At 35.1% G+C, this 11,276-nt stretch overlaps 1 protein-coding gene across 1 annotated transcript; it reads left to right on the top strand.

The window, feature by feature from the left end:
* Positions 1-2,209: 2,209 nt before the first annotated feature.
* LOC140888765 (uncharacterized mitochondrial protein AtMg00820-like) lies at positions 2,210-2,784 on the top strand. The gene is made up of 2 exons (XM_073296461.1): positions 2,210-2,700; positions 2,781-2,784. The coding sequence occupies exons 1-2, from the start codon at positions 2,210-2,212 to the stop codon at positions 2,782-2,784; spliced, it is 495 nt and encodes a 164-aa protein (XP_073152562.1).
* Positions 2,785-11,276: the final 8,492 nt, after the last annotated feature.

Here is an 11,276-nt window from a genome sequence, read left to right as displayed (position 1 = left end):
ACAGACGCAGGTATAGCTATGGTCTCCTTAAATTATTTAGGAGTATGCAATAGCTTAGTTAAGGCTTTTAGAGCTTATTGAATGATGCATGGGTATTTGCATTATAGACTTGATGATAGGCTTGGAACCTAGAGTAGGACTACTAGGACTGCCTTAGAAAGGTATGTAAGTACTGACTGAGATTGCCAGCGGATATGCATGCTTATATGTTGCATTTATGTGTTTGCATGTTATTATTGTTATGCGGCATGTGCATATCATCTTGTGCCTGTACATCTGTATATCTTTCGAGATGAGCCAGTTAGGGTTGCTCAGCCCTGTTAGGACGTTTGATATCGAGTACCCTTAGGTACTGCTACCTGAAGGAATCCGTGGTCCGCGTCCATGATTCGGGAATGAGTGGTCGCACACAGTGGTTAGCTACCCCGATGTGACGAGCTTATATCCCAGGCGCCTGTCTGAGCAGTTCGTATACAGTTATCTCAGATATGGATACCCGGTCATTTGCATGCATCATATTTGTATGTTTATCCGTGCTTTCGTATTGAGCTTAGAGCTCACGTCCAATATTTTCTGTGTATCTGGATACCCTATTTCGACGGGGCAGGTGTAGGTGCAGGATTGAGCACCAGGAGCCTGGAGGAGCCAGCGACCTTGAAGACAGCAGTATTTAGCCGTAGGTTTTTATCTAAGAAATTCGATTCGGTTGTATAAATCGAGTTTGTTAGCCGGTTGTATTCTGTCGGTCTGCTTGTATTTAAGTCTTCCGCAGCGATTTATTTAATGCATGCTTAATTATAATCTTAACTCTGATTAGGTAGTGGATCCGGAATGGGTCGCTACAAGTCAATTGTGTGACTATGACTACTGCGTAGAGTTCCAAAAGCACACTTGCACTGTAAAAGATCAATCTGGACTAATCATTATGACAGGTGAAAGAAATGGAAACACTTATAAATTCAATTGGTCGGATCAACCATTCACTTCAGTCTGTCTGGTAGCAGCAAAAGTGAACCAAAATTGGTTATGGCACAAGAGACTCAATCACTTGAACTTCAAAGCTTTAGTCAATCTGAGTAAACATGAATTGTTTATAGGTCTGCCTAAAATCGAGTTTTCAAAAGATAAAATTTGTTCTGCCTGCCAACTAGGTAAGCAGATCAGATCAACTTTTAAAAACAAAAGATGTAAGTCATCCTCCAAAAGCTTAGAACTATTGCACATGGATCTTTTTGGTCCTATACCAGTAACAAGCTTAGGGGGAATGAAGTACACTTTGGTTATTGTTGATGATTTCTCAAGATTCACTTGGGTGATATTTTTAAAATCCAAAGATCAAACTGCCACCCAATTGATTAAACTCCTTTTAAGACTTCAAAATGAGAAATCTCAATCGATTGATAAAATTAGAAGTGACAGAGGAACCGAGTTTACAAATCAAACTCTGTCTACGTATCTTGAAAATCATGGAATCAAGCATGAGTATTCAGCAGCTAGAACGCCACAACAAAATGGTGTTGCAGAAAGGATAAATAGAACTCTAAAGGAAGCTACTAGAACAATGATTGCTGATTCAGGTATTTCACAAAAGTTTTGGGCAGAAGCTGTAAACACAACTTGTTATACTCAGAACAGATCAATGATTAATAAGAAAGTTGGAAAAACACCTTATGAGATCTGGTATGGTAAAGTTCCAGTGATATCATACTTCAAGGTATTCGGTTGCAAATGTTTCATTCACAACAATGGTAAGACTCATCTGACTGCACTCGATGTCAGATTAGATGCTGGTTTGTTTCTTGGATATTCATCTGTTAGTAAAGTTTATAGAGTATATAATACTAAATCTCTAACATTTGAAGAATCTATACATGTTGTTTTTGATGAAACATCTGTCACTAATGAATCTTCAAGCCTAAATGATCTCAGTAACAGAATTGAGGATGCAAAGCTTGATTCAGATGATGAAGAATAAATCCAGATCATACAAAATATTCAATGTGAACCAGATCTAGTTGAAGAACAGAGACCAGAAGAACCACCAGTTGAGAATGAGATTACTACAAACACAGATCATATTGCACATCACGATGATCAAGATCAATAAGGAAACACAGATCAACTTGGTCCAAATTACAGATGGTCCAAAACTCATCCACCAAACTTAGTAATAGGTAATCCATCTGCACCTTTGAGAACCAGAGGTCAGATGATTAATGAATTCATGCATGCTGCTTTTATTTCTCATATAGAACCTAAGAAAGTAGAAGAAGCTCTTCTTGACAGTAATTGGATAGAAGCCATGCAAGATGAATTGAATCAATTCGAAAGAAATTCTGTGTGGTATTTAGTTCCTAGACCTTTAGATAAATCTATAATAGGAACTATATGGGTATTTAAAAATAAACTCAATGAAAGTGGTAATGTAGTAAGAAATAAGGCTCGATTAGTAGCACAGGGTTACAGACAAGAAGAGGGCATTGATTTTGACGAAACCTTTGCTCCTGTAGCTAGACTTGAAGCTATTCGAATTTTCCTTGCTTATGCTGCTTTCAAGAATTTTAAGGTATTCCAGATGGATGTTAAAAGCGCATTTCTAAATGGTCTTCTCCAAGAAGAAGTGTTTGTAGAACAACCCCCAGTATTCGAAAGTCAAACTTATCCAGATCATGTATTCAAACTAGATAAAGCTCTTTATGGGTTAAAACAAGCTCCACGAGCTTGGTATGATACTCTTTCACTTTTTCTTAATGATCACGGTTTTACTATTGGCTCTGTAGATAAAACTCTTTTTAAGTTTGTCAAAGACGATCATATTTTATTAGTACAAATATATGTTGATGATATCATATTTGGGTCATCTAACCCCAAATTATGCAAAAAGTTTTCTAAGATGATGCAGGACAAATTCGAGATGAGTATGATGGGTGAATTAACATTCTTTCTGGGATTTCAAGTCAGACAGATGGAAAAGGGAATATTCATTAACCAGGTCAAATACACAAAAGAACTTCTAAAGAAGTTTGGAATGGAGAATTGCTCTGCTGCTAGTACTCCAATGAGTGCTTCAATCAAATTGGATAAAGATGAAGCTGGACCTTCGGTAGATCAAACTCTATTCAGGGGACTTATAAGTTCCTTACTCTATCTGACAGCAAGCAAACCGGATATTATGTTCTCAGTCGGTCTGTGTGCAAGATTTCAATCTGATCCGAAGCAATCTCACTATATTGCTGCAAAAAGAATCCTAAAATATCTCAAGGGAACTCAGAATGTTGGATTATGGTATCCAAAAGATTCTAGTTTTAATCTAATTGGTTACTCAGATGCAGATTATGCAGGTTGCAGAATTGATCGTAAAAGCACAAGTGAGACTTGTCAATTTCTTGGTGACAGGCTTATTTCTTGGTTCAGTAAGAAACAAATATCTATTGCTACATCTACAACAAAATCAGAATACTTAGCCGCTGGAAGTTGTTGTGCACAATTGCTCTGGATACAACAACAACTTAGAGATTATGGTGTTGATTCATCTGAATCACCAATTTTCTGTGATAATACAAGTGCAATTGCTATCACATACAATCTGGTTCTACATTCCAGAACGAAGCATATTGATATTCGTCATCATTTCATTCGAGATCATATTCAAAATAAAGATGTTCGTCTGGAACATGTTTCAACCGATTTGCAAGTTGCCGATATTTTCACCAAACCATTACCCGACGCTAAGTTTTCTTATTTTCGAAATGTTCTTGGTTTAGTTGATATCGATTAAATAAATCACATGTTTAGGGGGAATATCTGCTTAACACTTAATTTTTATATCTACTCGTTCCAGTACATTTAACAGATAAAGAACATAAAACTTATTACATTTCACTGATTTGTCTCATAAGCTATACGAGCTAGATCTATTCTTCTACGCATCTCATGGCTCCAATTGATCATCCAAGTACTTAGGGAGCCTTGACCATTGCAGACGTCATCTTCAAATCAAATGTTCTGCATTTCATCTCGCTCTGTGAGGAGAATGACAAGACAAACTCCAGAAAACTTCAAGACATCTCTAGCACGATGAGTACCTAGCATGATTTTACACCACTGCATCCTAGCACAATTTCGACGATGCATTGCCTGAGTCACCGGAGGAGGATTTGGATGAGGACAGCGAATGGAATCAAGGAAATTCCACATCCTCATTCTGCGCTCAAACACCCTTCTCCTGTATAAATCCTTTCGGATTTCATACTCTTGCTCAACAGATGGAACAACGGTGCTATTATTCTCACTTGCCATTTACTCTTACTGCTTTAAATTATGAATTGCTAGTGTCTTGTAACTTTGCTTCTTATAGGGACAGATAAATGGATGAAAAGGCTTCAGCCACTTCAGCTTCTTTAAACGTCCAATCAACTTCTACCTATTTATTACGGGAATTCAATTTGATCTGCCTAGATCGTGATAATTCTTCTTGAGATTATCAAAACCTTTCTAATTCTCTTTGATTTTATTGCAGAAAGTTGATAAGTCGCAAGACTATTTCACAGACAACTTGTCCAATCACATTTATTTTATTTTATTTTCTGTGCTTTTTGCTTCGTAACCTTCAAAATATCATCATCATTTTTCGTCCATTTTTTTTTATTAGTTCAAATTTTTTTTTTTGGATCTTTCATCTGACTTTGGATCTTTCATCCGACTAAAGATGAAACGTTTAGTTTAAACTTTTATCTGGATAAATCTTCAATTTATTCGATGCTGGTTAAGTTTTCTCTAGTATTTTTGTTTATATTCACAAGTATCAATCGCACGCACAAAACACAAAACTTATAAGATAAAACATAATATTTCTTTGCATAATTCAAAGGTAGTACATCATACTCTTCATACTAGCTTAATCCCCTAAATTTTCTCTCATTGGCCCCCAAACTCGCTTTCTCACATCAGCATCCAAACGCCACATGTTCAACCATTCCAACACAACCGGATCAAAACGCCTCCCTTTGAACTCACCTGCATTGATTAGATGAGTGAGGACCCTCACTTCTTTCCTGTACATCAGAAAGGAAACTCCCTGATTCGAGAGGATCTCCTCAACGCTTATGGCACCCAGCAACTCCTTGTACTTGTCCTTGCGATCCTCAAGCTCGCAAACATCCTCATGCTTGCGTGGAGGAAATGGCGCCTGATGATACATCCGGATCTCTTTCACTTTGAACCAAAGACGCATTACCCACTTCAGGATAAATTCCTGAAGTTCTTCCTTAAATTCCTCAAGAGACAGATTAGAACTCATTTTCCTTATTTGAGTTTATAGTTTGAGTATGAAACGGAATACTCGGAAGATACATCCGAGTGATCTATTTATAAGGAATTTATTTACTTATTTATTTATTTATGTCGATATGCATTCCCAAGATAATATTAAATAGTATTTTTTTTACCGCGTGCTTGGCATCCCACATCAGCCGCACTTTTTGAATTTGAAAAGTCGCTTACGTCATCTGCCACGTGCTTAGCCTCTTAAAAATTATCGAAAAAAATGCCTCTTCTACACTTCGCATTCTTCTGAGCCCTAATTTGCTCCTTCTTTGCAAAAACGAGATTACTCGCATTTATTTTTCGATTTGCAGGACAAAGATGACGCCCATTACCCAAAACATTCTTCTCATCGATAGCCGCACTTTTTGAATTTGAAAAGTCGCTTACGTCATCTGCCACGTGCTTAGCCTCTTAAAAATTATCGAAAAAAATGCCTCTTCTACACTTCGCATTCTTCTGAGCCCTAATTTGCTCCTTCTTTGCAAAAACGAGATTACTCGCATTTATTTTTCGATTTGCAGGACAAAGATGACGCCCATTACCCAAAACATTCTTCTCATCGATTTTCACACAATATTCGATCTGACAGATCAAGGATTGGTGGATATGTTCAGAACGATTGAAGCATCTGGGCTGCGGAAATTTCTCGAAGGCGGGAAATTGCTTTACAAGCAAGCCCTACCCAAATTCTTTCAGACGGCCAAAGTTGAAGACGACTCCATCTCTGCAAGTCTTGGTGGAGAATCTGTCCGCATCACCTCTACCCTTTTCACTTCATCATTTGATTTGCCGAGACAGGGTATAACTGATTTCTCATCAATCTCTGCTGAAACAAAGAAGCAGATAAAGAGCATGTACTCCTTGACAAACAAGTCAATTCGCATTCCATGCAAGAAGAAGGAATTGAAGATGGAATTCAGGATTCTGCACGATATTGTGGCCAAATCTCTTCTGGCCAAAGCAGGTTCTTTCGATGCAATTACATCTGAGAAATTTGATGTTATATCTGCTGGTATTACCGTAAATTGGTCAGTTGTTCTGTTCAATATTCTATCTGCTATGATAACTACACCTACAGAACAATCTCAAGGATTTGCAGTTCAAATCGAAGATATTCTGAAAGAGCCATTGATGTATACAAAGCTAAACAGCTGATTATTTTCAAGAATGGTTCATCTCACTCGGATAAGATTGAAGACTTAACGCTCCAGGATGAATCTAAATCATTGGCCATTACATCAACAAAGGAAGCTACGCCTACAAAGAGAACAGTTCCTAGAAGGAAGACTACAGCAAAGAGAAAAATTTTAGCAATTTCATCTGAGTCCGAATCTTCTGAATCAGATCAAATTACTACTGTTGTCATCATTCCACCTCATCCGTAGAAAAGAAGAAGAATAGTCAGGATTCCTCGGATTCCAATGCCTATTCCATCTGCACCAGTTCCAGCTATTCCTCTCTGTATGGTAGAAGATGTTGTTCCACCAGTGACTCAACTTAATGTATCCATGCTTCAGTCCGGATTCTTCAAACAGCCTAATGATGTACCAAATCTACTGTCAAACATTCAAAGGATTATTGATCTGACTGCTGAACACATTATCAAAAATGTGGATCTAAAAATGAAGTCGTTTGACAGATGGGTCTTTCATCGGACTGAGGATCATTTCATCAACATCAAGGAATTGAACACACTGGACAAAATTGCAGTCCTTGAAGATAAAATTCTTGAATGGGCTGAAACAAGAATGGTGTCTAGAGCCTTGAACAGAAGAGAGTTTGTTCAACTTAGGCTATGGGAAAGCACTCTTCGACACATCATTCGAACACAGAGAGCCAAGTTCAATCCAACCAGTCTGGATATTTTTGATAAGACCGCTGCATTTAACCAACTGGATAATGATGCTAATCTGATGATAGCAAATGCTCAACTTATGAGACAAGAATTTCCATCAGAAGCACCAGTCAGAGTTCAACCTTCATCTTCAGCTCATCCGGCTGAAACAGATGAACTATCTCTGATAGATGAACTCACTCTCTCTGTCAAACCAATCGATGCGAGCATTTTATCAGCTAAGGATACTTCTATTCCAGAAGAGTCATTAATCATTGATGTTGTTCCCACAGATCAGTCTGCTCAGGAATTTCAATACAAGGAACCACTGATTCCTCCGATCTCTGAAGATGTGTCAGCTGATCGATCTGTCAATACAGAACAGCCTGACTCTTCTGTTCCTCCTGACCTTTCAACCACTGAGAAAGAAATAGAAGTGCCACTAGCTGCATCTACGGTTCTCAACACTCCACCAGTTGAAACTATTATCTCTGGTGAAGAACAAGTTGCAGATGAATTGCAAGTGGATACCTCTGTTCCGAATGATTCCCATATTGAAGATATCATCATGGACTCTCCAGAACAAACAAAGACCTCTGCTATTCATCCGCACACAGCACTGGTACCATTTGTTCCAATGGAAGAACAAAGTTGTCTCTTATCTGACAAGTCTCTGATGATAGATCCTTCTGAGCAATTGGTAATGGATTTGCCTCCTATCTTTGAGATAGTTAGAACTGATCTTATTCATAGTATATTCAGGCCTATTACCATTATGTTCAAAGACAAGTTGGATCTTCCATCAACATATCTCTCAGAGATTTGCATCACAGATCCAGAGAGAACATCCGAGCTTATGAAGGACATTACCCTTACACCTCCTGTTTCTTCTGCTTCACTACTTCAAATTAGTGCTTCTACTTCTACTGACGCCACTGAAGCTCATCTCTCTCATCCGGTTGACATCAGACCAGATCAACACTTGGCTAATTCACTCACTCAACTCTCTACTATAGTCGGTGAACTGCAAGCTAATCAGCTGCAAACTTCTACTGAGCTGCGTGATTTCAAATCACATGTGCTGACAATGTTAAACAACATTAGTGAATCTGTTCTGCATGTCCGAAAGCAACACACTGCAGAATATATAAATATTCTTCGGAAGCTTGAAGGTATCGAAGCCTCCACTGAAGCTCACACCAAACAGATTCATGACATTTTTGGTACTCAGCTCACAGTTATTCTAGATCTTTTATCTGAGGGTGGTGCTGCCAAAAAGGGGGAAAAGGCTAAAGGCAAGGGAAAGAAGTAAAATTTTCAGTTCAGAAGAAAAGCAGAGACAAGCAGATCTGAAGAATTAATTTTTGACATTTATTTTGTCTAAAATTATTATTTGATCTATGACAGAAAATTTTAGAAAAGATTTTCGATCTATCGTCTTCATCATATTTTTTATCCGAATATTAAATTGGTTTTGACATCACCAAAAAGGAGGAAATTGTTGGAGATCAAACTCTAGAATTTCGGTGATTACAAAGTCAAAACAAAACCAAGTAAATAAATTAATCGGACTCATCAAATATTAAAGACTAAATATTTCTACGAAAGTTGCCATATCAAAGTATCGTGATTAAACCAAGATACAGATCAAGCTCCACAGATCTTATTACACCGGATCGATTGACACAAGACCAAATGGTCAACAACCAGATCGAAGCTTCATCAGGAATCTATCCGTTGCTGTAATTGAAGAAAACGACAAAATCATTTAATGAGAATTTGAACGTTGATCGGCCTTCGCTTTAAGTCAAGATTTGTGAGCTATTTATGAGATATGCTGGCAGCCCAATATCAGAAATTGTTGGCGGCTCACTGTCTACTTTTGGAAACTATAAATACTCAAGCATTTCGAAGATTCAAGACACGAGACTAAGAGTGAAAATTACAAAGCAATCAAATTCAAATTCAAAAAAGCCTTCACTCAATATACCAACTCAGATACTTATTTCATCAGATCAAAGTCTCGATATTCTGAGTTAGAACACAACACAGATCGATCAAGCTCAAAGATACACTTCAAATCGATCCAGATCAAAGCTACAGCTTCCCAGTTCAAACCATCGAAGCATACTCTGTTGCTTCATCTTGTAAACTCTAAGTAGAAAAATTGTTCTACTTCGAGTTAGAGTATTGCTAGGAGTTCCTATCAAATGATTGATTGGATTGGATTTGTACAAAAGAATTGTATAAGTCAAAGTCTTCTAGTGGAATCCTTCTGGAAACAGAAGAAGGGGTGACGTAGGAGAATTCATCTCCGAACATCCAGAAACATCTCTATCTCTTTACTGCAATTATTTCATTTCATTTGCATTAGTACTATTAGGCATTCAATCTGTGAGGAAGATTATTTCCGCCTGACTTGCTCAGATCTTTCGAACAGATCAAAAGTTTTAAGCAAACGAAACTTCTGTCTGACTCTTACAAATCAGATCGAAGTACTCGCAAAATTTTATATTGTGTATTCACACACCCCCCCCCCCCCTCTACACATATTTCGATCCTAACAGTTATTATCATATTATTAAACCTCTTATTCTCCTCTATTATGATCATGGTTAATGAAACCCTTTATAGGACGGTTCCTTTGCTGTTCAAAGGATAAAATTGTAAATTCATTATCAAAAATGTTAAAATATAGATTTAGGACATGAATTAAATGTTAACAATTAATTTACATTGGATAAATAAATGGACACAAAAAATGATATTAATTAAATATTAAAAATTAACCTACCTTGAATTAATAAATTGACTAATATATAAAATAAATGCAAGATCTTAAAAAACCTTGAAAATGACAAAAATATTAATTATTAAATGAAATAATTTGGACAAAATTATAAATTTACAATTAAAACCAAATAATTAATGAAATAATGAGGGTATTGAAGGAAATTCACAATTCAAACTTGTATATTTATAATAGTAATAGATAATAGATAGATAATAGTAGTAATAGATAATAGAAAAAATGATATTAATTAAATATTAAAAATTAATCTACCTTGAATTAATAAATTGACTAATATATAAAATAAATGCAGGACCTTAAAAAACCTTGAAAATGACTAAAATATTAATTATTAAATGAAATAATGAGGACAAAATTATAAATTTACAATTAAAACCAAATAATTAATGAAATAATGAGGGTATTGAAAGAAATTCACAATTCAAACTTGTATATTTATAGTATTGAAGGAAATTCATAATTCAAACTTGAATAATAAGGATAAAATTGTAAATTCATTATCAAAAATGTTAAAATATAGATTTAGGACATGAATTAAATGTTAACAATTAATTTACCTTGGATAAATAAATGGACACAAAAAATGATATTAATTAAATATTAAAAATTAATCTACCTTGAATTAATAAATTGACTAATATATAAAATAAATGCAAGACCTTAAAAAACCTTGAAAATGACAAAAATATTAATTATTAAATAAAATAATGAGGACAAAATTATAAATTTACAATTAAAACCAAATAATTAATGAAATAATGAGAGTATTGAAGGAAATATACAATTCAAACTTGTATATTTATAGTAGTAATAGATTGAAGGAAATTCATAATTCAAACTTGAATAATAAGGATAAAATTGTAAATTCATTATCAAAAATGTTAAAATATAGATTTAGGACATGAATTAAATGTTAACAATTAATTTACCTTGGATAAATAAATGGACACAAAAAATGATATTAATTAAATATTAAAAATTAATCTACCTTGAATTAATAAATTGACTAATATATAAAATAAATGCAAGACCTTAAAAAACCTTGAAAATGACAAAAATATTAATTATTAAATAAAATAATGAGGACAAAATTATAAATTTACAATTAAAACCAAATAATTAATGAAATAATGAGGGTATTGAAGGAAATACACAATTCAAACTTGTATATTTATAGTAGTAATAGATAATAGATAGATAATAGATAATAGTAGTAATAGATAATAGAAAAAATGATATTAATTAAATATCAAAAATTAATCTACCTTGAATTAATAAATTGACCAATATATAAAATAAATGCAA

Source organism: Henckelia pumila, chromosome 3 (assembly GCF_033568475.1).
Source record: "Henckelia pumila isolate YLH828 chromosome 3, ASM3356847v2, whole genome shotgun sequence".
In the NCBI taxonomy this organism is placed as follows: Eukaryota; Viridiplantae; Streptophyta; class Magnoliopsida; order Lamiales; family Gesneriaceae; genus Henckelia; species Henckelia pumila.
Note: the sequence above shows the minus strand (reverse complement) of the source record. Positions and strands in the feature narration are given on the sequence as shown.